Source organism: Oryzias latipes, chromosome 18, assembly GCF_053564925.1.
Source record: "Oryzias latipes strain Hd-rR chromosome 18, Olatipes_Hd-rR_3.1".
Taxonomy (NCBI): Eukaryota; Metazoa; Chordata; class Actinopteri; order Beloniformes; family Adrianichthyidae; genus Oryzias; species Oryzias latipes.
In genome coordinates this window covers 12,493,183-12,520,901 of record NC_136254.1, presented here as the reverse complement: position 1 = coordinate 12,520,901, position 27,719 = coordinate 12,493,183, and the positions used below count along the sequence as shown (strand labels likewise).

The 27,719-nt window shown below is 41.8% G+C and overlaps 2 protein-coding genes, 1 long non-coding RNA gene and 2 other non-coding genes across 8 annotated transcripts in view; 1 reads left to right on the top strand and 4 right to left on the bottom strand.

Annotated features, from left to right (window-relative positions):
- The window catches only part of nhsl2 (NHS-like 2), an 81,669-nt gene extending 67,133 nt beyond the window's left edge, over positions 1–14,536 (bottom strand). Inside the window, exon 1 of the mRNA XM_011487666.4 lies at positions 13,870–14,536. Coding sequence (XP_011485968.1) covers positions 13,870–14,128 — 259 coding nt within the window. The 5' untranslated portion in view covers positions 14,129–14,536. The remainder of the gene's footprint in view (positions 1–13,869) is intronic.
- On the top strand, positions 1,188–5,241 carry LOC144987051 (uncharacterized). Its single transcript, XR_013650914.1, has 2 exons — positions 1,188–1,783; positions 2,291–5,241. It is a non-coding gene; the product is annotated as an uncharacterized LOC144987051 (long non-coding RNA).
- Positions 14,537–20,661: 6,125 nt separating the features above from the next.
- The window catches only part of rps4x (ribosomal protein S4 X-linked), a 152,603-nt gene continuing 145,545 nt past the window's right edge, over positions 20,662–27,719 (bottom strand). The window contains exons 1-8 of one of the 4 annotated variants that reach the window (XM_078935925.1): positions 25,027–25,243; positions 24,456–24,514; positions 23,899–23,976; positions 23,640–23,820; positions 21,862–21,959; positions 21,342–21,513; positions 21,110–21,267; positions 20,662–20,813 (exon numbers count right to left, since the gene is read on the bottom strand). In XM_078935925.1, the coding sequence (XP_078792051.1) occupies positions 20,712–20,813; positions 21,110–21,267; positions 21,342–21,513; positions 21,862–21,959; positions 23,640–23,820; positions 23,899–23,976; positions 24,456–24,458 (792 nt within the window). In that variant the 5' untranslated portion in view covers positions 24,459–24,514; positions 25,027–25,243 and the 3' untranslated portion in view covers positions 20,662–20,711. The other 3 variants (XM_011487669.4, XM_078935927.1, XM_078935926.1) reach the window with 3 other exon arrangements.
- LOC111946361 (small nucleolar RNA SNORD61) lies at positions 20,985–21,055 on the bottom strand. Its single transcript, XR_002872041.1, has one exon. It is a non-coding gene; the product is annotated as a small nucleolar RNA SNORD61 (small nucleolar RNA).
- LOC111946362 (small nucleolar RNA SNORD61) lies at positions 23,505–23,580 on the bottom strand. Its single transcript, XR_002872042.1, has one exon. It is a non-coding gene; the product is annotated as a small nucleolar RNA SNORD61 (small nucleolar RNA).

The following is a 27,719-nucleotide window of genomic DNA, read 5'->3' as shown; positions in this document are numbered from 1 at the left end:
TACCTATACAAAGCCCATCGAGACGACTGTTGTTGTGAATTTGGGCTATACAAATAAAATTGAATTGAATTGAATTGAATTGAATTGAATTGAATTGAATTGAATTGAATTGAATCTTATGGCAACACTATCTAGAGATCCGCTACAAACTGTCCTTAAAAAAATTGGGTGTCCTTTGTCACACTTGTATTTGTTTTGTCACTTCTGCGCCTTTTAATACCTATCACTGCCATTGGTACCATTTCATTTACAAGACTCTGATTGTTAAAACTCCATATTACCTTCGTTCCCTCCTTAACATCTCTACCAGTATTCGTTGTTTGCCTTCTCGAGACTTTCTCACTATGGTTGCACCCAGGGTTAGTTCCACCCTGGTACGCTCCTCAATCTTTTCTTCTGCCCCCTATGACTGGAATGAGTCGCAGAAACCATGGAAGTTGCGTAACCTGGTCTTCTTAGCTGCCTTTAAGACATCTTTAGCAGATGTGTTCTGTGATGAATACAGATGTATTTAAATGATTTATGGGTCTCTTTCTGTCTTTTATTGTAAAAAGTAACTCACTTCCTCCTATAGGCTTTTTATTGTAAATACTGATGTGCAAACATGTCATGCTTTCTGTGAATGAAACTGATACTGCATTATGTTCTTGTACTGTTGATGCAAACTCAGGTCGTCGTTGTAAAATAGAAATTGGTCTCAATCGACCTACCTGGATAAATAAAGGTTCAACAACAAAAGAAGAGGTTCTTGGGTGAAAATAATTAAGGAATTTACTTTTTTGGTTAAACGTTTAGAAAAGCTGCTCTGTTTTACTGAAATAAAAAAAATTAAGAAATGATATGAGCATGGGATAAAGAGAGCAGACAGACTAAGGATGTACAGTAATTGTTCCTTTTGAACAATCTTTATCACATCCTACTTAATTAGTAATTGAGGATACTTTTATTTTATTGTTTAGTTTTTCCTCCACACAAGAGATGTGTTATTTAGTGTGACTTGCGCTGAGGAAGGACGCTCAGGCTATTGCAACACACTCTTAACATTTGGTCAGCTTGTATCTGCACTGATGATGGATTAATCCCCCTACAGGAGAGTTGAAGGTGAGGTAAAGCTGCAGGAAGGAATCCATGCCCCTCTAAACAGGCTTTCATTTTGAAATATTCACCAATCTGCACAGCAGCAGACTGAAGATGGACTGAGCAGCAAAGACAGGACATACATCCATCCATCAGGAACTCTTCAGGAGCACCTGGAAATTCATCTGTCGGCCACTAAGCTGAGCAGGAGTTTCTCTCAGGGGATTGCAATCTTACAACCATAACTTTCCTCAGCTGTTTTTCCAAGTTCTTTTCTCTTCCAGCTAACCAGCTAACTTTTGATCTGAAGCCTCAGCTGTGGTTCTGCTGAGCTCAGCTTTTCATGCAGCTGCAGTGGAACAGGCAGGTCTCCGTATGTGTGTGGCACCATCTACTGGTAGGACGGTCTCATTATCTTGTTTATTTCTTTTTAGAGCCACCAACTTGATGCTAATGGTACACACATTATTAAAAATATTACTGTTTTTTGTTTTTTCGGTCTTATATGTGTGTTTGATATTAACAATTGTTTATTGTGCAAGAGACTGAATTTCTGTAAATTGAAAAATGTACAATAAAGTTTATTGAAAAAACAACTTGATGCTAATGCTAGGTTGGAGTTGTGAGAGGCTGTAAGTTAGCGGGAGAACGTGTAAACAAAGGAATGATGGGAAATCAGGCCAACAGTCCTGCTCACAACTTGGAGGTGAATCTCTAATGAACTGCTAAAACTATGTCTTAGAAAACAACACAGTTTTTGCTTTTATTTTTGCCTAAATAATCATAATTATTTACAGTTAAATTAATTTAGTATTTGTGGTGGGCCATTGCAAAGCACTTTTGTCAGTTTTTATTGTTGAGCTACTGTTTCTAAATAAAATTATTATTGCCATCAGTCGGGCATTTTCTTCCCATCCATCACTGCACAACTTTAGTCTGTCAGCTCTCTTTATCGCTCATGATGTCACTGCTGATGACACTGACTTGTCTCTCTGCTCCATACCAGATATTCCCTAGTTTTAGTTTTGTTCCTTTATTTTACAAAAAAAAAAAAAAAAAAACAATCTACTGGCTGTTTGGGCTTAGCTTTATTGATACAATCTGCACTGAATTAAAGAAATAACTATTTAGATTTCTGTCATTTATTTTTCCATTAAAATTTTGATTTAATCTCCTTGTATGGATGCTTTTTTTCTTTCCTTTCTCTGTGCAGCAGTTTGGGTTTAATTGCAAACAGCAGCCATGTAACTGCAGCGAGGCAGCTTAACACAAAGAAGACGGCGAAGACTTCACACCCATTGACCTGCAGAAACGAGATGGTCCCACTGCTCCCCCTGGTGGGGAGAAGAATATTGCACCTACCCTGAAGTGAGGTGATGCAAGATTTGTTCAGTCTTTTACAGATAAAGCGACATTCACAATAGACTATCAAGGAGGGGCTTCTTCTCTTTTTCCACAGTTTACTACTGCAGTGTTTTTCAACCTTTTTTGAGCCAAGGCACACTTTTTCCATGACAAAAATCCCGTGGCACACCAGCATCCAAAAATTAAAAAAGGAGAAACTGTATCGTCTGTATTGATGTACAGTCCCTTTGCAATGTTTTTTTTTTTTAAAGATGTAATAAAAGTTAATTTCGTTTTCAGTAATAATTTTCAACTAAATTATTTGACATTTTACCCTGGTAGTTGTTTTCTCCTCCAGTTTTCTAACATGCAATTTTATGTAACCTCACGAAAAAATATATATATTCTTTCTAAATTGTGATTTTTTTTTCCTATGTTGATGCAAAAGCAACTGTAATTTTTGAACAATTATAGGATACAAATATGTTTGATAAATTTTACACAAAAAGACTAACATTATATTTATGTTTTCTGTAGCTACACAAAAAGTAAATCTGTTGCAATTTTATTAGTTTTTCTTTTGTCTTAATCAAAAATGAAGTCTTGGAAAACTTTAACAAAAATGTTTTATTTCTTTTTAGATGAATAATTGTTTCAATTTAGTTTGATTGTGTCTGTTGGCCACTTTACGTTCATCCTGTTTCTTAAATGTTGTTATTACTTCTCCTTAAGTTTTATATATAAAATAATCCAAACATTATTAGAAAAGTGTTTCAGTTAGAAAGATGACTTGGACCAAACTCTGGGATGTTTGGCTGTTAATAAACACAAACCATGAAGGAGAACTAAACTGTTGACCTCTGATTTCATCAAGAAGATTTCAAAACTGTTTGATGTGTGTTTGTTGTGGTTTCAAGACGTTTAACAGGGAAGACTCATTTTACACTGAGACGCTGTCACTTTAACCTGATGCATCTTGGGAGATGTAGTGTGAAAACTGCTGCAGCTGAGCTTCATTGTTTTGTTCACTTGTTCCACGGTCTGATCCCGGATTCTGTGGAAAGCTACACTGCTAAAGACAAGCTTTAGCTGGTATTTTTGTGGGAACTGAGAGACTTTATGAGCAGAATCAGAATAAGGAAGTGAAGACTTTGACCACTTCTGATTGGTCAGATTGATGACGTATGATTAAGCCTCCAAGAATGATTGGCGGAGACAGTTAAAGGGGCGGGACTTTTCTGAAAACAGAGCTGAAGCTGCGGCTAAATCGCGGTATCGTCATTCTTATCAAAATGTCTTTAATAGAATCAAATAAACACAAAGTAAAAAGTATTTTATTCCTAAGTACTCAGTGTTTTATCAGGGCCTGTTTGGATGAACAAAGAGCTGATATCCTGGAGATGGGAAATGTTTTAGATCAGTGAATGGGTAATTTCCCACGGTACACCTGGTTGAAAAACACTGATCTAGTACATGTTCACCACCTACAGTTTGATGAGGTTTGGTGTGAAATGTTATAGTAGTGTAAATTTCGTGAATCTTACTCCAGGTTTTTTCTTTCACAGCTCTGTTCGAATATATGAAAGACTTAGTGTTGAATAATTCTGGCCGGGGACAAACAGCAATTATTAATTTCTCCTCCGTGACCAATTTTCAAACTGTTGGTTCTTCCTTGAATGAAAGGGTACGTCATCAATTCGTCACAACCAAATCCAAGCCTCTGAATGGTCAGCGTGAACGTAGCTTAATGGACCTCAGCTCTGAGCATCTGACTAAGTATGTATGCATTCTGGCATAGGCGGTCTGGAGACTAGGTGTGGTCAGCTCTTAGCCATTGCAGAAAGTTGCCAGTGAGTTTCTCCTCTTTTTACCTGAACCCCACCTCTTTTTTGTTTTCTGCAGAAGACACAAAAATGTTCACACATGCACACAGGATCAAAGAAAGTTTTTGAGCACACATGAACTCTTTTTCTCTGTCTGTGCATATGAAGAAACTCCCAGGAGGTTCTTCACACGTCTGTTATTCAATGTACCAGTCAGCTGGTTTACGTCATGATGCTTGATTTAGTGATAATCGTGCTCCTGCGGCTGAAATAATGGAATATTTTCTAAGAACATGCTTCAGGTACAGCTCACAGTTGAGTCATTATTGTTTCCATGGTGATCATAAATTTGAAAATCTCTGTGGCAGAGGATGAAAATCCAGCAAAAGCACCAAGCCAAGATGTGAACAAGGAACCAGCAAGGCAACAGATCTAACACCTCATTGCAGCCCCACCATTATTTTTTCTAAGATTCTGACCCTAACCTCTAGTTGCTGCCAGAGCTTTCTGTGTCTGTAAAGCCTGTGTGTGCTTCACGTGGAGTTACCACGCCCGACGTGAGCTAAACTCTCAACAGATGCTGTCGACTCCCAGGGACTTCCTGCTGGTTTTAATGCGGCTCTCAGATACATTTTCTTCGCTCTTATAACTTTAGGAAAAGTTCCTCATCCAGAGCTTTAGGGCCTTAGGCGCTCCTGAAGCATGATGGGAGGAAATGATCCAAACGGATGTTGGTTTAGTCACCTAGCTGCACTGTGATTGGTCCGAACAGAGCAAGCTCATGATCACCAAACAGACAAGGAAAGACACACTGAAACGCTGTGGAAGATCAAGTGTTAAAGCAGATAAAAGGTGCAGTACTCTAATGAGGGCAATCCTTTTTACAGTAATACTTTTTACAAGAGAAGTACAAATTAAGAATTAAGCACACACAAATCCAGAGAGTCTATTTTCTCTCCATAGGAATATATTTGCAGGACTAGTTCTTGTCAAGGGCAGCAGTAATTTTACAGGAGCACATCAAGAATTGTAGAGTTGTACCTGTAGTGGTACTTTGACAGGACAAGTTTTGTTTAATTTAAATTTTTGAGGAGCAGTACTTTCCCAAGACACCCTTTACAAAAGGAATACGTTTACAGAAGTGGTATGACTGTAACAGTACTTTAATTTGAGTAAACTTCCAGGTTGGAGGAATTATTCTAAGAAAAAGTCATCTGATTAGAAATGGAGATAAGGCAGACTCACGATGGCAAATGTTTTACCTGCATGCAAAGGGCGCCTGAAATACATCCACATATGATGGATAACAGAGCTCCCCCATAGAGCTAGACAGAACCTTTAAACAGCCCTTACTACTGCAATGGGATTCTGTTTAATCTCCGGTCTGGGTACCGTCCCTATGAACTGAACACAATGGCCAAAAAAAAACCGTGGCAAAAGTTTAAAAACATGATCAAAGATCAAGACATTACAATCCAAATGTTTCCAAATACGAACTTCGTAAAGACCCACTCTGAGGAAAATGGGGGTTTTGGTGTTTTTAACATGTTCTTGTGGTATTTTTTCCATGATAGAGGACATACAGTACATAAAGAAACTTTAGGTTATTATAATCATTGTGAATCAGGAGCAGAAGAAAAAATGATTTGTGATGTAGAAAATACACTGGGCGGATCACAAGCCCCCTGCTCCAAGCTCTCAGCATCGGGTCCCACACACAACTCAGAGGGGATTTTCTGATGAGCTCCTAACGCTCTGCAGAAACTATGTCCAAGAAAACGACACAGGTATTTTGATTTTGGTTAAAAGCTGCAAAATCATAGGAGAAGTACTTATTGTCACACTCCAATCTGTCGTAAAACTGTTTGCAGTGGTCTTTTAGTTATAGTTATGCAATTTTAGCCTAAATTAAAAGACAGTTTCTGCAGAGCAGCAGGAGTTCATAAAAATTGCCCTCTGAGTTGTGGACGGGACTGTTAGTATGGATCAAGCCTCCAACGCTTTCCCGCTAGTTTACAGCCCCTCATAACCCCAACCTGACGTTAGCGATGCAACAAAAATGGTGAGCAGCATCAGAGACGTATAGTTTTGATCCAGATTCCAGCTCAGACGAGGAACACAAAGACGTACATGGATCTATTTGTCTACAAGTGGATGCATCAGAATGGAGCGGAGCAGGGAGACTTTGGCCCGCCCCTTTCAGCGGCTGCGTCAAAACTGAGAGCTTTTTCAAACTGCATTTTTGAATCAGCTGAATAAAGAAATACTCCGAAATGCAGTTTTACGCTTAAATTATTTAACACATGTCCTCCATCATAAAAAATGCTACAAGAACATGTTAGAAACACCATTTAACAGGATGTAGTCCTAGCTTTGGCTATTACTTAAACTTCAGAAGAGGCTCTAGACCCACGTTTTTAATCTGACTCATTTATGACTTGTTTAATTATCTAATTTCACTTTTTTTCTCTTAATTTTTTCTATTTCAAACTTTTATAGTTAATGTTAATTATTTATAAAGATGATTAATATGCTCATTTTGTTATTAATATTATATTTACATGACTGAAGACTATGTCTTAACCCTTTTTAATGGTTTTTGAACTCCAGTGCTTCCTCATAGGGATCCATTATTCTGGGGGGGGGCTGTTGCTGAAGTGCTTGTTCTCATTGGAGCAACTGAGGTACCACTTTGTGGTCTAATAACTGTAGAGGGGGCCCTGCGCTGCTCTGTGTCTGGGCCCTGCGGTGATGACCCCGAGACTGGGCCCTGGAATGGATGGATCCACATAATTCAGGTCTGCACAGCGGTACTGAGCCACTCTTTATGTAAGGGATGGAGGGAGTGTTTGGGGGAGGGGGGGGGTTTCTTTGTTTTTTTTTAAACCCTTGTGCTTTCCTATGACCCCACCTTTACTTTGACGTGTTATCCCTTCCATAACAAAGGTGTATAAAGGTGGAAAGATTTCATGTAATCCATGGACACCAGTGAGGATCACAAATCATTGAAGAAAAAAGGTTCAGCGCACTGTCTAGTGCAGGGGTGTCAAACATACGGCCCGCGGACCATATCAGGCTCGCCAGGTGGTTTAATCCGGCCCACACATGAACAGTAAAAATCATAAGAATGTTTAAAAAAGAAAGCAAGTTTCTTGTCCATTCCTGTGGCGAGTTATGATTTTTTAAAGAAATGACCAAAATGCTTATTTCCGCCACTAGGCGGAGCAAAAGAAAAGCAAAACAGGTGAAACATCATATCTCTGTACGTACCAAAAGCGAAACGTAACAGCTCTGCGTCTGGATAGGATGCACTTTGGTTCCCTATGAGCCTCACCACTGTTATCTTGCTATAAGGATGATCAGTAGCAACACCCTAATGACCAAAATGTTGTCAAAAAGTGAAGTGGAGTGCTGAGCTTTCCAGGAAAAATGGACAGAGTTTTTTTTTCTTTCACAAAGCTGAATGCAAAACCCGAATGCTTGTATGTCATCAACAGGTCGCAGTGCTCAAAGAATATAACATTCAGCACCACTAAGAGACTTACCATAAATAAAAGTTTCTGGATTGCTTCAGTGTCAGATGTAAAATATTTAGTCTGTATAAAATTGAATAGACCAACTTTTTTTAAATGTAAATTACTTTTATTTGAGATCCATTGGCCCCAAGTGATTAGGCTACTATGTTGGTTGAGGCATTTTTTCCAACTGAGTAAAAAAACTAAAACAAGCTGTTATTTTGCTTTCACACTAATGGTCCGGCCCACTTGAGATCAGACGGGTTGAATGTGGCCCCCGAACCAAAATGAGTTTGACACCCCTGGTCTAGTGGGTCTAGATGACCCAACTCCCAACATTAAAGTGCCTAGGATAGCACAAAGGTTAATATGCTTGTTTATGAACAAGTTTTACTTTTTATGAGTATTTTAGAAAAACACTAAACAAATAAATAAAGCTTGAATTTTAAAATTGTTGGGGATCACTTTAAATACCTGGATTGATTTGAAACTGTGGCCTCCTGTAATTTTTTTTCAATTTGTGTTTTTGAAAACTTCAGAACAACTTTGTGTTCCACAACATGGATGTGTCTTTACAACATTTCTGATGTTGATTCCATAAATTTAATACCAGTCCTTTTTTAAAAGGAATATTCCTCAAAGACATCACGCATTGTCTTAAAAACTCTTGACCCTTTTCACAAGCATAACAAACACACAAAGAAACAAAATTGTTGAAGCCAAATTCACTGTTTCCATTTAATAGTTATTAAGTTAAATAATCCCTGTTTGAGCTTCCAATTAAATAACGTTACGTCACAGAGATGCTGTTTGCAAGACTGTAATGTTAGAAGCCTGAGAAAGGTGGAAGCGACACAGTTTTCTGACAGTGTTTGTGTAATTTTCATTTTTGGAATAAAAAGTTTAATGTAGAACACGTCTCACTCGCGTTTCGAATAACAGACTTCAAACGGTGGTCCAGGAGGAGACAGTCCAGCAGAGTTCCACTACAAAAATGTAAACATTTGGGTGTTTGCAGTTTAAATTAAGTTCAAGCATTGCTAAATAGGTTATGTGGGGCTCGCTACAGCGGATCATTACCTTTACCAGCCCACTGACAGCTGGAGAAAGGATTCTCTACAAGTATCACAGTTTGGTCCGCCATAAAATGTATTCTTTCCTAATAGTATCATTAGTGTCAAGGCATCAGATTACTACAGGTTACTGCAGCCAGCTGTGCTCTCTCTGAGAGTTGCATGTTTAAAGAGGGGAGGGTTTCTTCATCACTGGGTCATCTGCAAAAAACCCACAACATAGGACGGTGGTGGTGGTGGTGGGGGGGGGGGGGGGGGATTATGAGTCAACACAATGGAACTCTGCCTCTGTCAAATCTCACAAATGGAATTCCATAAAAACAGGAAAATGATCACTAAGAGAAAACAGCAGAGTGTTGGTGTAGGTTTCTGCTCCCGCCCTCTGAATCATCATCTGTGGGACGAGAACGGCGGCGGTGGGTGAAGTCCAGAGAAACAGAACGCTTGGATATTGAAAAGATGCACAGACTCTGACAGCCATGAGGAGAGAAACACAGACTGGGAGAAGGTTTTTCCACACAAAAGAAGGACGGAGCTGCGCAGGATCAGCTTTTCCTGTCTGACTGAAGCAAACCCACGACTAGGACCATGATAGAAGAGCAGCCGGAGACAGAGGGGCCTGCAGGGAGGGGCCCGAGTCATGAGGTTCATATCTACCCATGGGAGCTGAGAAAGAAGGGGGGAAAAGGGAGGAGCTGGCCTCTTTCACATTCTCTCCTCAAGTTTTCTAATCATACGAGGAACATTCTTGAGAAGAAAATGTCCTGGATTAGATTCCATTTATGTGATGTTAATTAGATAATACTGGATAAGATTAAATTCACATTTATGGTCGGTACACAAATACTGGCAACAAAAGTAAAGCTATGTGTTCCTCAGTCAGGTCCTGGCTCGCTTCTTCATAGAAAAGTGGGCGGAGTCCAAATGGATGCTGTGAGCTCCAGCAAACGTGTCAGTTCTGCGGTCGTCTGGCAGCTCTGCTTTCATGGGGGAGGCCAGCTCCTCACAGGATGTGTGGAAATGCTGTGTGCTTCTGCACACCCACATCTCAAGAACTCAAACCTGGTTCCTCAAAGCAGAACCCTACAGAGGTCCAATCTGATGCACAATAACACAGGCATGAGCCTCCCAAATGAGTGAGGAGAGCATTTTTACCTGTACCACACGTTAACATTTACGGTTTTGTTACCTGTGACTTTCTCATGGAACATTCCACTGTGAGAAATGACAAAAAACCTGAAACAAAGCTCAGATTTACACATATATGGATTGGCAGGTGGGTGGACTCCACAAAACTCTCACTTTACTTTGTCTCATCCAGTCTCCCATTTCTGTAGTGGGCGGAGTAAACTTTGGTCAGTGTGCCCGCCTCTTTTCAGAATCCTGCGGGTGGCATCAGAGGTCATCGCCCGGCTTATTTCTGTCTGTGGTCTGAATACAGTGAGACAACAGTGGGGCTCTGATGCATGCAGGAGGCTCACATGTGCTCGAGACAGCAGAGAGGACGGAGGATCCACAAAGACCGAACAGAGGTGAGATCTATGAGGACTTATTTGTGTATTTTTCACATCCAATCAAAATCCAAGACTGAAAAACACATCTTCATATTGTTGTATTGGTTTCACCACAAATCTTCTTTCCAATCCACTGATATTGTAATTTAAATAAAGCTTTCAGCTCCAGGTAGACACTTGTCGTCACCATGATAACAAAGGAAATTATTGTGTGTTCCTCAAGTGAATTCTGGGTTCTCTGCTGCCAAAATATTATTTCCACAGATTTTGTCCTGAAAGGTAGAAAAACCAGCCATACCTGCCCATACTATGCACCCCCCTCTAGGAGGCGCACTGCATAACTGCAAGGTTATGTGCAGAAGCTGCGCCTGCTGAGCCGCTTCAAGAACATCTGCAGCAGCTGCTGAAACAAAGTCCCTGGACGCTGCTGCCACCGCTTCCTCCAATGCATCACTGTTATTCTTCACAACCACAACTGCTGGTTTTATTTACATTTTGGCTAAAAATTATGAATCAGTTTGATTCAATTGATTGTTTTATTTCAACCATTATTATGGCATAATACAATAAAAAAGGACAAACACAGATGTATTAAACCCATTTGAGATATTAAGTCATATGTTGATTAGAAAAGAAAGAAGAAAGAAAGAAAAAAAGAAAGAAGAATTAACAAAGGTGAAAGAAGATGAAAGATGATGAAGGCTGCACGGTGGCGCAGTGCTTAGTGCTCTTGCCTCACAGCAAGAAGGCCCCTGGTTTAAGTCCTGAAACAGAAGACCATTGGGGGACCTTTCTGTGTGGAGTTTGCATGTTCTCCCCGTGCATCTGGCTTTCTTTCACCGTCCAGAAACATGCTTCATATGTTAATTTGTTTCTCTGTGTGATTGTGTCCCTGTGACAGACTGGTGACCTGTCCATGGTGCCCCCGACCTTTGCCTGCAAGTGGCTGGGACAGGCCCCGGCAGCCGAAAGAGATAAAACGGATTAGAAGATGAACGAAAGATGAAGCCGAATTCTTGACAGTGTAGATATAGATAGGTGTTTTTGCAGTAATGCATACAGTTAACACATATGTCACATTCATTCATATTCTAATCCCACTTTGTCCCTGAAAGGTACAATCTCACACCTAGAGACAATTTAGACTAGAGTAACTAATCAACCGATAAAGCATGTTTTTGGACGGTGGGAGGAAGCCGGAGACCCCGCAGAAAACCCACACATTAACGGGGAGAACATGCAAACTCAACACAGAAAGGTCCCCCATTGATGTTCTGGTTGAGGTCCCCCAGCCGGGACCCGAACCGGTGCCTTCTTGCTGTGGGGCTAACCACGGGGCACCGTGCAAGCCACATATGTTCAGATTCATTAAATATAATGATAATACTTTAAATATACATCACCATCAAAATCAGGATCAATATACTTTGAATAAAACAAACAGAAAACAGCCAGGCTCTTCTTCATGTGAATGCAATGTTCTCACGTAAGTTAATCTTTTATTAAAAAATGTTTAAAATAATAATAATATTGACAACATCTTCAACAGCTGTTCCAGTGTTATTTACAAAGCAGCAAAATAAAAAAATGTTTTATAGATTCAGTTTGGGAATTAAAACTGTCTGAGTCTAATGAAATCAATTCTACATTTCCACAGAAGATGTTGAAGTTATGAATGATGAGTCATATATTATTGTAATACTACATTTTCATTTTTTGTTCGTGTTATTAACCCTTTAAGCCGACCATCATGATCAGGGTCAGCTGATCAAATGAGCGAAGTACAGCTTGTTGGGTTACTTACAAGACTCCACTTCATTTAGCATCCCCTCATACAAAAAGAAAACATTGAAGAATATTGTTAATATAATATGAAATAAATGCAGGCATAAAGCAGTTAAGGTGGTACCATTCATGAGTTTTACTTCAAACGAGTGCTGTCATTTGTCATCATTGTATTTCCATACTGCAGGATTATTATCTGAATGCATAGGATTGTTTACAAGTGGAGGCTGGAACCTTTGAGGGTATTTTTTATTTTTATTGTTTACTGTTGTTGCTCAACAACAGCAGGGAGGGAACCAGGCTAGCTCTGGACACAAAAAACCTCTGCTGTTCAGTCTAAAGATGCTGCTTCTAGTTCACATCATGCATTAAAAACTTTTGCTTTGCCATTACCAAATAAAGGATCAATTGTAACAGAATCCTAAGCCGAAGAAGCAGAGTTGTTGATCAGTAACTGTCAAAAAAAAAGAGGGAAGTGATGTATGAAAGTTTTCTTCCCTGAGTCGTAAAGGAATGATGCAGATTTCTGGAGGAGGCAGCAACCAGGTATAGTTGCATGCCGGAAATCGGGTTTCCTTCTTTTATTCATCCATCATCTTCAGAACCCACTGAATCCCTTTTCAGGGTCATGGAGGTTGCTGGAGCCTATCCCAGCTTCTATTGGGTAAAAGCAGGGTACACCCTGAAAAGATCATCAGTTTGTTGCATGGTCTACCAACATGCACACCTAAGGGCAATTTAGAATCATCACACAACCTATGAAGAATGTTTTGGGACTGTGGGAGGCAGATTCAAAGCCGAGTCAGCACATTTGTCCTGATCATGTGGTTTTTGGGAAATCGAATCACCACAGACACCAGGTTTCCTGGTCCACTAACCCAGATCCATTACCGCATGGCATTTAAGTAATCCGGTTACATGAGAAAGAAGATACACACACCCCACACCCCACCCCAAATAACACACAGAAAGTTCACCTTTAATTTAGAGGGTAAATTCAGCTTGGAGAATAAAATGAAAACACAGCGACACTGCTAGAAGTATAAGATGAAGAGGAGTAGCTGTTCAAAGGCCTCACAATAACACACCTGCACACCTGTGCACAGGTGTGCAGGGTTTATGTTCCAGACACATTTTTTCCAGCTGTTCTTCATATTTATGTCAGCAAAGTATTACTTTTCTTAAATAAATCTTTTTTGTTTGATTGAATCAAATAGAGGACGCCCCTCCATCACCATGCACTCTGATCATGCTGACCTGACTTACAGAGGTGAGTCTGAACAAAGACCGCGCGTGCGCAGGCAAAGACAGAGTGGATCTAAAACATTTGCCCCTCCTCAGATGGACACGCACGTGACCCGTGTGTCTGCTCTGCCCCAGCGTCTGTTTAAGGACTAGGCGGATTCTTCAGGACAATCACGTGACTCTCTTCACATGAGGAAAGGCGTGCACGTGAACAGAAGCAAAACAACAAGCGTGCGTTTGTGTCTGAGCTCCATTTGGGACAAAAACACGCACACGCATTCCAGACTGCGCGCTGCCCTAATTAAGGAGCGCGTGCGTGATAATGTCACTGTCCGTACTCATCTGCGCAATGCGCATGCTCCACAAACTTTTAGCACTTTTCTAGTGTTGCTCACACACACAACCTCACCACAACCACCATGAACTGCCCCTTTTTGCCCCGCCTGCAGCTCGCAGGTGACCCCCACCCCTCCACCCCGCGCGCCCTCTTTACCTGGGAAGGGTCCGCTGATCATCTCCGCCGTCCGCCTCTGCAGTCCGGACAGCCGCGCCTCCAGCGCGCCGCAGCGGCGGCACACGGAGCGCAGCTCCCCCTCCAGCTCCTCCAGGAGGCTGACGCAGAGCCGGGACAAGTCCGAGAGCTGCCGCAGCACGGAGCCCAGAGAGAAGCCGCATACGTCCGTCAGGTCCGCGAACAGAGCCCCCCGCCGCGCCAGATATTTGGGGAGAACTGTGCGTTTGCAGAAGGGCATGTTTTCTCATCCCAAGCGCGTGCGCACACGCACACAAAGAGGTAATGAAGTTATATTCCGGTGGCTCCGCTCATCCGGTAGCGCGCACACGCACAAAAGAAAGGTCCAAGAGTGGGAGGTCAGCTGCGGGGGGAGCAGCTCGGAGCGCCTGTGCGTTAGGAGCGTTTTCTCACCGCGGACGCTCTTTAGAGCAATGCGCGTGCACGGCAGCGCGCGCCCGGCCGGACTTTCAAAATCAAAGCTGCTTCCCAAACCATTTTAACTCACCTGTTCAGGTGTGTCTCCCTGTGCGCGTGACCAAGCCTGTTATAACTGACCTCTTGGATAAACGTGCGTGCGTGCGCCCACGCACAAATCTCTCCATATTTTAGAGTAACTGCCATTTTCAGAACAGTTTTGACAACCATGCTTTTACTGCGAAGACACGCACGCGCATCTAACGGGGAGCGCCTTCACGCGGCGCAACAGTCTGTTTCTTCTGCGCGGGGGAGAGGGGAGTGGGCTTTCTTGCGCGCGTGCATGCTGGTTGCCATGGACTTTATTTATATATTTTTGCTGTTGAGCAACTTATTCAAACCAATGATTTTTATATTTGTATTATTTATGGTGTTTTTTCCATTTTAAGTTATTTTAATGCCCCTCCCACACATACATTCACCCGTGGGTGCGCACACTCACACATGCACACACATTTAGGTTACTATCAAAGATGCGTTCATCCAAGCACATTTAAAGGACATAAGCCAACTTAAACCTGGAATAATAAACTGATTTCTCTTAATACCTGTCCCCCACCCCCTTTCCCCCTGTTCTCTCTGTATCAGGGAGGGGATCAGTCATGCAGATGTGTGAGGGCTGCCTTTACCATCACCTGCATGTGATAAAGCTGATGGGAACTCAGGCTGATAAAGAGAAGGAGCTCCTCTGGTTCCTTACGCTGTGACCAAATCCAACAACACATTTGAGTTGTGTTAGATTGTATAAAGCGGTTTTCAGACCAGGGTGAGCAGCACTTTGCTCCAAAACAATTAAGAAATATCTGTTTTGATCCTAATAACTGCAACATGTCTGTAGCTGAGACATAAAACTGCAGATTTTAAGACTCAGAACATACAGAACATTAACTCCAGTGTGCCGCTCGGCTTCAAATAAAGCAGAGGAGCTGTTGCTAAATCATGTCTACAGCTACGGCATACAGCAGGGATGCAGTAAACCACATTCTACCCAGTTCAAGAAGGATTTGGGGCAAAATTAATGGTTGTTTAGAAAGTGAAAGAAATATTATTTAGCTATCATAATCTCCTTAACTGTATTGATATATATATATATCCATCCATTCCACATTATCTGCATGTATGTTTATATGTATGTATGTATGTATGTATATATATATATATATATATATATATATATATATATATATATATATATATACATAAAATAAACTGAAAATATGTCTTTTTGTAGGTTCTTCATAGTAGCCACCTTATGATTTGATTACTGCTTTGCACACCCACACACACACACACACACACACACACACACACACACACACATACACACGTGTTAATTCACCGTTTTGATACATTCAGTGTGACTACAATTTTCATAGTCATGAAAATAAAGAAAACTCTTTGAATGAGAAGGTGTATCCAAACTTTTGGTCTGTACTGTTTATTGAATACATGCATTATAGCTATTTTACCATTTAGAAACAACTTCCTTACATCCTGTTTTCTGGTGTGTGCAGGACTGCAGACACAGGGCGCCCACGGGCCTCTGGAACCCAAGACGACCACCTCAATCAAACTTGCATCACACATTTGGATCAAACTGAAGTCAAACTGCGATCAAATTTAAAAGGATACTTGATTCAAACTTACATTTAACTTGGCTAAGACTAAGATTAAATTTGAATTAAACTAAGAATAGAAAGAGACTAAAATCAAACTCAGATTAAAATATGTTTAAATTGGGATCAAGGTATGATTAAACATGGACCAGACTTGAATCAATTGTCATTCAAGCTAAGATTAAGGCAGCTATGCTGCAGACGTAGAGAGATCAACCTCTGTTTGGAAGACAAAGGTTCAATTCTTTCTTTGCACACCCGTGTGTTGAGGTGTCCTTCGGCAAGATACTGAACCCCACGTTGGTTACAGGTGCCATGCATGGCAGTAGAGTCGCCATCACTGTGTGACTGTGTGTGAGCTAACTGGACCACAACGGCAAAGCAGGTTGGGCCTTGATCAAGGTAGAAAGGCACTTGAAAGTATATGACATTCAAGATTTAACTTGAATTAGACTAAGAATAAATGTCTTCCTATAATCTTTAACCTCATCAATAGTTTTTGTAAGCATGCTTTGACTTTTGGTGGGTGCAGAGCAGCCGGGGCGGGGTTCCCCACCCCACAGAAATCATAAGCTCCACATTAAACCCCTGTTTTTCTTCATGCAACTGAATTTACAGTGTTTGGTTAACCAGCATTAACCGACTTAAAGTAATAGCGAAAGCACAGCAGCAGATTAACACCACGCTGAAGGTGTCTTTGTCTCACACATACCTTGTTCTCCTGACACTTTCTGATCAAAACAATCCATTTCTCCTCAAATGCAAATATTTGACCTTCAGACACGTTAAGTCTCACTCTAATCATCTTTTGATCTGTTGTAAAAGTCTTCCTAGTGATCTTTTAATCATATTTATGCCGTTTTTAGCCTAAGTAAAAAAAACAAAAAAACAGTCATTTTCCAGAACATGGTTTCCGCAGAGCAGCAGTATCAGAAATTCACCTCTGATTTGTGGGTGAGACTGCTGGGGCACAGCAACCCCACCCCTCCATGATGCTGTTTACACGCTCTCCCGCTAGCTTACAGCCCCCCACACCCCCAAACTAACATTACCGGTGCAACCAAATTGGAGCTACAGTTTGAATCCAGATGCCAGTTCAGACAAGGAAAATGAGGACATACGTGGATCTACTTGGAGCAGGGAGCTTACGTTATAGCTTCAAGCAACAAGCTCCTGATTCCCAACAATTTGAATAAAGAACCATTCAGAAATGCAATTTTAAGCTTAATTTTATTTAAATATGTCATCCATCGGGAGAAAAATGCCGCGAGAACATCTTATAAAAACATCAAAATGCCTTGAAAGGTGGAATGTCAGCAGAAAACAAGCATCTCTTTGATTTCTGCTCTGCAGAGAGTGTCATTATCACACTCAGTGCATTGGAAGGGTCATTGGTGTGCACAACATCCATGTTATGTCGCCAGCGTGCAGAGTTTCATCAGTTGTCCCTGCTTCGTTCTTCATCATTTTCTTCATGGGCTTCCTCCCTCTTTTTCAGAGGAAAGTCATGCTCCTACCCTGGCTTCATCCCCCACCCCCCAAAACAACCACATCTGGTCTTTAGAGCGCCCCCCAGGCCTCCCGAAGGAACCCCTCCCAGACATGAACTTGGCCTACCTACATGTTTTTGTTCATATGGTCTTTGGGGGAGGGGCCACAGACGGAGCGAGAAAAGAATTTCAACATAAACCGTTTTTTATTGACACAATTGCAAATGTCAACAGGAGAAACTTGAGGGAGGAGGAGGAAGAGGCAGGAGGAGGTGTCTCCACAGCATCATCTGGAACTCCTCAGCATCCCAGCAGACATCAGCAGGCTTCACTAACTAGTTAGTTCTTTAGATTTTTGCTAGGTCAGTTAACCAGCACAGTAAAGCAGTCCTCATAAGTCCATCTTCCTCTTAGCTGTCAGCCAAAAGTCCGACTGATTGGAAACATCTGTCCTCACCCACGCCTCCTCCTCTTCCTCCTCCACGACTCCCCAGATGACTGAGCTCATTGTTTCAGCATCCCCGCCCACTTTCTTTACTCTTGCACACGCATGAGGCGCACGCCCACACACACAGCTAACCTCCGTAACCGTCTTCTCCTCGTCCTCGCTCTCATGTTTTCTAAAAGAACAAAAGTCTGGTAACATCCACAGAAAGGATGGATGGATGGATGGATGGATGGATGGATGGATGATTTACTTCAGCATTCATGTTCTCAGAGAAAGGCTGAAACAAAGATGAACTGATGGATCCCTCCAAACCACGAGAACCTCCCCATGGAGAAAGGTTTCTGGTCCTTCACACCTGTTCTTTGGTAGCTGAGGGTTGGAACTCACCTGTTGGACCTTCAGAGGCTTCTACTTCCTCTGAAACTGCGGGAACGCTTAAATGATTGAAGCGCCTATGTCCTTGTCATGTCCTTCTGAACGGCTTTAAAACTGCTATGAGGAACTGGGCCCCAGGATGCTTCATCTTGGATGGGGGGGGGGGGGGGGGGCAGAGATGGTGTTTAGTTTGTTCACTGCGCAAGTGTGTTCTGATGTGAGCCAGTCACTGAGACACCACTGAGGTTTGCAGGATTTTCCCCAAACACTTCCTGCTGCAGCGTGAGTCCAGAACACCTGGAGAAAACACGCTTGTGCACGCTCGCGCATGCTTGTGCACGCTCGTGCACAATCATGCGCACACTGTATTTGTGTATCTGATATAAAATAAATGGTTTAGTTTGGGGCACAAACAGATTCAGGTAATTATCATTCGTGAACATGCGCAGGTGCAGTCCGAACATCAAGCGTGCAAAGACTGTTCAGTGCACACATGCGCACACACACACATACACACACACACGTAAACACACAGACCCCCACTGAGGTAGATTTTCCATGCCAGGTCTGTGCAGCTTCAGCAGCCGGTGTCCCAGCAGCCACCATATGGTCGGACACTAAAGTCAGGACACAGAGACATGGGGAGGAGGGGGAGGCACAAGATACAGAAAAATCATAAATATATATGGGGGACTCACAGGGCTGCTTTTTTGGGGGGGCGGGGGGGGGGGGTAACAGGAGGGAGAAGGGAGGGGGAGCAGACAGAAAAGGAAGGGTGAGGTTAAAAAAAGGATGGTAGCTGGTAAAGAACAAAACAAACAACCAGGTAAACAGAACCCGACCCAGTCCTCATTTTCACCAAAACCACCAGCTTCTTTAGCCATGGCCAACTGCCAGAGTGTCCACCCTATGACTAACCGTGGGTTTGAATTCACTTCAATAATAAGAGATCTAAAAAATTGAAAATAAAGAAAGCTTTGTCAGTGATAAAAAAGACGTGCATACCATACATCCATAGTCTTTGGCAGATAGGCTCTGAGGTCTTGCATGCTGGTGGGATAAAGTCAGACCATAGAGGAATAAAGCCTAGAGCCTAAATGCTGATGGTGGTTAAGGACCAGTCCATGACAAAGCATTGGTCCAGGTGAAGAACGGGGGGAGAAAACGGTCTAGAATGTACAGTAGAAAGAATAACATCCATGAATTAAAAAAAAACAAATGTATGTTTGTAATTGGCTGAGAAAAAAAGGGGGAAATGTAGCTATTGGTTCGAGTAAAATGCACCTTTACTTCCAGATACAAACGTAAACTAGTCCCAGGGATTATTATTGCTCGTCTCGTAACTAGCATCAATGGCAAGCTAGTGTAGAAAAAAATATTCTAATTAGAAGTGGTAGATTTTAAATGGTGTCCGTTGCTGATCCAGGTAATCAGCAGCAAGTAGGTCAGGGAGAGCTGGAGGTGGTAGATCTCAACTAAGACTTTAAATGTCCACTCTGATGAAGAAACTGGTGTTTTTAACATGTTCTTGTGACATTTTTCTGGTGAAGGCGGACATATATGAAGTTTAAATTGAATATATAGAATTACTTCATTGTGAGTAAAGAGCATCTGAAAAAATGTCGTTTGAAAAAGATTGTGGTTGTTTTGTTGTAAAAACGGTGGGTGGGCCACACGTTCCTTGCTCTGCTCCATTCTGATGATCCACTTGCAGACGACCACATCCATGAGCGCCTTTGTTTTCCTCATCTGAGGTGGGATCTGGATCTAAACTTTACTGGATATCTCTGATGTTACTCCATTTTTGCTGCACCCCTCATGTTAGGTTGGGGCCGTGAGGGACTGTAAGCTAGCAGAAGAATAAATGTAATCAGAGCTCTCAGCAACTAAGAAGAGTTATTAGTGTTGCTGCACCAAACCAATGGTCCCATCCACAACTGAGGTGAATTTCTGATGTACTGCCACCCTGCAGAACCGGTCCTAGAAAGCGACAGGCTTGGCTAAAATCTGCATATTAAAAGAACACCTTAATAGATCAAAAGATGATCAGCATGGGAGTTTAACTTGTTGCTATAGTGAATTTTTGATTCATAGTGACCATCTTATCCTGTCTGATTCATAAATTAGTTATTTTAATTCTGATAATTTGATCATCCTTTTTGGAAGTCAGGCTCAGGTCAGTCTAGTTTTTGTGATCTCTGGTTATCTCCAGTCTTCTTGAAGCTGACATGGGTCCACAGAATGATGCACGGGGTTGAAGCCTTCAGAACCAGATGGGTTCTGGCTTGAAGAACAGCAGAGGTCAGCTTTTGTGATTGTTGTAAAGTTCTTCTGAAAGTTTTCAGGGTAACAAACCACAAAAAAAATGTTTAGTAAATATGTTTATTTGGAAAGAACTGCTCAGGCTCCGCCCACACTTTAGCTGCTGCCCTGTTTGGCCGCCAGCCTCTTGTCCCTCTCTTCTGCAATGGTCAGACGGATGCCCTTTCCTCTGGGCAGGGACACCCACGGCTTGTTGCCCTGGACACAGGAAAAAATGCTCCAGATTAACACCTGGACACCCACTGTGTTCTGTGCCCTACCACGGACTGTCTGCTGTTAGTCTGAAGTACATGTGCATCTACAGAGAACGTTTCTAATGTGTGACAAAGAGCGCCCCCCTGAGGAGAAAGTTTGCATTTTCAGGACAAAGAGCTCAGAACTTCTTAGAGGAACGGTTTGTTTATTTCATCCTTCATCAAAACCATAAAGATCATCACAGCTCCAAACGTTGCTGCACTCCTCAGTCACACGTGCGCTGTCACGTGCACACTCACCTTGCCAATAACAAAGATGTTGGAGAGCCTGGTGGCGAAGCTGTTTCCGGTGCTGTCCTTGACGTGGACCACATCAAAAGAGCCGGGGTGACGCTCCCTGTTTGTGATCACACCGATACGCCCCAAGTTGGCGCCACCAGTCACCATGCACAGGTTACCTGGAAGGAGGAGGCTTAAAGTCAGCCAGAGGGCTAAACCCTGGAGCACCCCCTCAACCTTCAGCTGAACTCACCGGTGTCAAACTTGATAAAGTCTGTGATCTTGCCGGTTTCCAGGTCAATGCGGACCGTGTCGTTGACCTTAATGAGGGGGTCGGGGTAGCGGATGGTGCGGGCATCGTGGGTCACCAGGTGGGGGATTCCCTTGGTGCCGATGATGATCTTCCTGACCTTGCACAGCTTGTACTGCAGAGTGAAGTGAGTAGCATTTGAGTGCCATTTCAATTCTTCCACATGAATACACAGCTACAGGTAAAGTGGACTTCCTGTCAAGGTTACATGAACCCATGCTCTAAATCTACAGGTGCACAGAGAACTGAACTAAGACCAGGACGACCTGACCCCACAGAGAACGTTCAGAAATAGGGATGCAGACTTACAGAACACAACAGCTCTGCATTTCACCAGTACATTCAAACAGATATAACCCCTCCCTCCCTCCCATCCTATTTGCTGATGACAGAAGGACAGGTTTGCTTTGGTTGTACCTTCACAGACATTTGAGACATCTTTAAGAAGGAGCTTTAGCCTCACCTTAGCCTCCTCACCAGTGATGCGGTGGACGGTAAAGCGGCCCTTCACGTCATAGATCAGGCGGAAGTGCTCCCCGGTCTTCTCAATGCTGATGACATCTGTGTGAACACAATCAGAAAAGTCTTCATTAGTCTAGCTTTCACAAACACCAGCAGCAGAATCAACTACACTGTCTCCACCCAGCAGGCTGAAGGGACACAAACATTGTTTTCAATCTGACCTGGGTCACAAACTCTAAGTTCGACATTGTTTAACTTGCAAATGGTTCAACAGCAACACGTGAATGCAAGAATTTTGAATACAGAAGCCTGAAATGCATTTATCAAGACAGTTCTTTGGAAGCGGTTGCTAGATCGTGCGTTGCTGTGTGAACTTAGGGTTATTGAAACTTCACCGCCAAAAACAATCGGCTTCTACTGTAGGAAGATGGACCTGAGAGCAGTTTAGCCATCATCGTGTGGAGAAAACCTGTACAAGTTTTGGTCCACAGCACAATAGCCTGAACAGAGCCATCTGCAGATTTCTGGTCATAAAACAAAAAAACACTAAACTCAACATGAAAAACATTTGTCAGAAAGCATTTAGTTCAGTCAGGCCATTTCATTAACAGAAGGAATACCTGACTTAGGAAATAAGTACCTCCAGCCTCAGAAGACCCTCAGTGTGACCTAATGCAGGGCAAAGGTGACTGTAGAAGCAGTTTCATGCCTGAGTGCGTTACACTTACATTAATATACATATTTAAAATGTATACTTTTATTCACCCTTATTTGACATTTAACAAATTTGCATGGCAATTCTGGGAAACAGTTCAAACAATTAAAAAGTGCAATAATCAACTAGAAAAAAATATTTAACCATTGACATTTTTGATAATATGTGATTCATATCTTAAAAATAAATTCAAAATTACTTTTGTAGCATGAATATAATGAATATTCACGACCAGCTTATATCAATGTCACCATTTAGTAGTTTTGAGAGATAGATTTTTTATGACTCTTTCCTGAAGCTTGTGTTATGTAGATGGTCACTTAGGAGCCAGGTCTTCCTTTAATTCTTGTTAAAAAGAATTATATAAATCCTTTTTTATTTTAAATGTCTTACTAGATCAATGTTTTTGCATTAATACAAACCAAGACTTGTCAGTTTAAAAATGTCTTTTCAAAGTTTTTTTTAGCCTTGAAATCCAGAATTTTATTGTTTTTCTTCACCTCCTGCTTAAACTAGTGCCATTTTCTGCTGCACTTTAGGGCCATAAAACGCTGTGATCCGTGTACGATATGCAGACTTCTAGTATTTATTTGTAATATCAATCTTGCCAAATACAGCCCCAATTAAAATAATGAGGGTGCAACACAAGACCTTGATTGAGTTTGAAACTTCGCGATCTGGCCTGATTCCCCGATGATCGGGACATCCCTAATAAAAACCCACTGTAGCGCTTTTAAACACCAAACTTAAGTCTGTTTCTCCAAAAAACCTGACAACGGCCTGCACTGAACCTGAAGCACGGCCATATTTTAAGCAGACAAAACTTTTTTAAACTTTTTGATTTTTGAAAGCTGTCCTAGACCCAACATGATAGACAAAACAGATCTTAAATGACGTTTACATCTGTTAGTAAAGAGGTGGTGTGGTTAGAGCTCAGAACTTCTTAGAGGAATGAGTTGTGTTGTTTCAGTTCATCACTGATCAAACACACAAGTTCATCATGGCTGCAGGTAACCAGGACATCTTAGCAGAAGTTAGCCTTAGAACCTCTGGGACTCACTCACCCATGAACCCAGCAGGGTAGGTGACATCTGTGCGAACTTTGCCATCAATCTTGATGAACCTCTGCATGCAGATCTTCTTCACCTCATCCCCCGTCAGGGCGTACTTCAGGCGGTTCCTCAGGAAAATGATGAGGGGCAGGCACTCCCTCAGCTTATGGGGGCCAGTGGAGGGACGGGGGGCCTGGTGACACAGCAGACCGTTAACCGGGATGGCCGTAAACGTACTACTGTAGATCAAGCAGAGCCACGGAGTACTCACGAACACTCCTGTCAGCTTATCCAGCATCCAGTGTTTCGGCGCTGCCACGCGCTTGAGGTGCTTCTTCGGTCCTCGAGCCTAAAAAGGGGGCATTGATCCAGTTAGACCCGCTTCTTGTACTCACAGCATCAGCGAGTTTAGCCTAGCGCGAACCAGGAACCTACCGGGTATAACCCTGGCCCGGGAGCCGGTGATCTCTAAACTATAATTAAAGTCAGAAATCTTTAAGACGCAATCTGAAGACCTTGTCATAGTGACAGCTGCAGAAGATCCCGGTAGTTGCCAGAAAATCTCCCGGCAACCAGTTAAATCTACCCCGCGCGGTCTAAACACATGCTAACAAGGATTAGCCTCGGCCTAGCTTAGCTCCACATACCTGACTGGACAGATATTTAAGTTTAACAATTTTTATATGTTTTATATTATTAATTTCCATCTGTTGTACTTATCTGCATTATGAACTTCACGTAGAAACAAGTTAATGTGAAAAACCCTAATGATTTAAAGCGATGTTTACAGATAATTTCGCGGTCAGAAGGAGAAGAGAATCCACTCACCATGTTGGAGTCTGCGCAGAAAGGACCGCCCACTTCCGGAAACCCGTTTTCTAAAATCTCTACGGAAGACAGCGGTGGACAAAATCATGAAATCCTGAAACATTTATCACTCGTCTAAAAAAGGAAAGAAAGCCACCAATCTTAAGCTGCTACTTTATTGAACTCCAAGTTAACTTGATTGATTCTTGCGCTTTTCTAAATCTGCTTTTTGCTCCATTTATTTTTCTGTATTGACTGCCACTTTAAAGAGAAATGTTTCTGAATTTTGCTATACCATGTCTAATGACAATTAATGGTTCTTTTTATTCTATTCTATTCTTTTCTATTCTATACAGACGAGCATGTGGCAAAAGCCTCAAGAAAAAGAATACAAGACTGAATAAAATCTGCTTATAAAAGTGAAACTTGATGATAGAAGGCATGGCTATATGGCGATCACATCCTAACAAAAATCAAAGTTAATCGATATTTTTTAGAACAAAAACCAAAAGGAACAACAAAAACCTTAATATGTGACTTTACCCGCTTTAGTTTGAATGCTATTTCAGTCAATTAGTTTTTAACACTTTACCCCACCAACGTTGCAGTCTTTTACCCTGCTTTCTTTCTGTATTAAATTTTCATTCTCTGAATATAATGAATTTTCCTCAATTGGTTTGTAGGTTTTGTTGCCACCCATTCGCTTTAGAATTCCTTTCTTTAACTCTGCTCTCTAAATGGTTTATTTGAGAGTTTGTTTGTTTGATCCATAAAAAAGGTGTGTAGGCGCCATTATCATGTTTGTATATAATTCCCTTTTTTGGTCACGTGACTAGTTAAGATCTCATTTAGGCGCACCTGTCACCTGTGTTAGTTTGGTTTGTTGGTTTGACACAGAGAGGGTGCACAGGGCCCAGTATTTTTTGTTGATCGCTTTTACACTTGATTAAGTACAATACTTCAAAAGGATCGTACCACATGTGTCATCTGATGCAATAATGAAGTGGAATAAATCACGACACACAAGAAAAGTGGATTTCATGGTCATAGTTTTTGTGGAGCGCGTCGCAAACAGGACCTGTCGCAGCCTCTCTAGCGGCTCATAAGCCCGCAGCCGCTACAACTTTGTCAACAAAAAAATATAAAAAGACAACGACAGAAAGAAAAGGACACTCCACACAGCGCAACAACTCCGGACGCCACAAAGACAGCGCGACAGCGGGATGGATTGCAATCAAAGCGCCTCTGTCAGTGTCATCCAACAAGCGGAGGTAAGCACCCGGAAGCGACGGGCGCTCGGTCAGGAATCCAGCTTAGTGAAACTCTGAACCGCTATCTGGTGAAAATGAAGAATCAAACGGTGTATGTTTAACTAAGTCAAGATTGTATGGCAATCCCCGCACGAATGTTGCGCTGAGCAAGTCATTGCAGAATCTGTAAAGCTGCTCAAACAACGGAGTCGAATGAATGAAAGTATTGCGCAACACCACGCAAGTGACGAAGGGAGAATGAGTGAACCAGAGAATGAGTGCTCTGCGACGGAAACGAATGAAAAAAGACAAATTAAACTGACTGTGAAAGCTCTCAGTAATAAAATTGAAAGGCTTCAAAAGGAACGCAAATTTGCTGTGAATAAAATAAAGGGCCTTATTCCAGAAATAAAGAAACTTATGACAAACGAAAAGAATGCTGAACATGTTCAGTCTCTCATGGTGGACTTGACAGAACTGTGCGCAAACGCTGGTGAATCACATGCAACGTTACTCCCTCTTTTGCCACAGGATGAACAAAATAGTCAAGATGAGTGGTTTTCTAATATTCGGGATCACAGCAATGCTTTCTTAGGAGGTGTGACACAATGGCTTGGTGACGTTAAGGAACAAAAGGATGTTTCTGCTGCAACATATAATTTGCTCTCAAACATAAACATACATCAAATCACGAATCAAGAAATGGAGGAAAATGATGACATAAAACCCAGTGACAGTGTGTCAAATGTGGAGCAAAAATCAACAAGATCACATTCTGGAAAGTCAATAACGTCCTCTACAACTTCATCATGCATTAAAACAGAAGCAGATCTGGCTGCTTTAATGGCAAAACAAGAGGTTTTAAAACAAAGACATCAACTGGAAGAGGAGGAAGAACGACTTCGTCAAAGAAAAGAACAACTTAAATTGGAAGAGGAAATCTGTGCACACAAGGCCAAACTGAAAGTGCTGAAATCACAAAGTATTGCAAGTCAAAGGCTTTCTAAAGCATCAGATGGAATGAACTCCTATTTGGACAGACAAACAACAAGACAAAAATCTCTGGATTGGAAAGCTGACTCATTTGTACCATTTTCACATCAAACAGCTCAACAGGATCACCAGGCTACAGGGACAAAGCCTAAAGAGAAAGCTGTGGGGGCTGAAACTACAATGATTAAAGACCAAAGACATGGAAAAGAAACAGTTCCCTCAGTCCATCCAAGTTTCCACATCCAAGACACCAGAAACACAAACACTGTGATGGACAATCAACAATCAATGTTGGACATAATGAGAAATCAAAATGAAATAACAATGCTTCTGATGGATCAGCAATGTGTTTCATCTTTGCCGAAGCGAGATGTACCTGTGTTTGACGGAGATCTACTACAGTACCACATGTTCATGAGAGCATTTGAGAACAACGTAGAGAAAAGGACTGATGATAACAGTGATCGACTTTATTTCTTGGAACAGTATACCAAAGGTTTGGAAATGAACACAAGGTGGCAGCAGCTTACATGGACAAGGTTCTTTCATGGCCTTCAATTAAAACAGAAGATGCTAAGGCTCTTCAAGAATATAGTCTTTTTCTCAGAAGCTGTTGCAATGTTATGGAGGATTTGCATTACCTGCATGATCTTAATGTGCCTGCTAACATGCTCAGTGTTATCAAAAAACTTCCCTACAAGTTTAGAGACAAATGGAGGACAGTAGCTTGTGAACTACAGGAAAGAACTGGACAAAGGTGCAAGATATATGACATCACAGAGTTCATAGAAAAACAAGTAAGAGTCTTAACGGATCCAGTGTTTGGAAACATACAGGATGTTCCACCTGCAACTAGGAGTTTGACCAAACCAGAGTCACATATCCGTTTTGGAAGGAAAGAAAGCAGTTTTGCTACAACAGTTACACCAGTGAATAAAATATTAAAAGCTGAAACCCAGGAAAAGAAATTTACCCAAACGTTGAGAAAGAAATGTCTCTTTTGTGGAAAAGAACATACTTTGGATTCATGTGAACAGTTGGA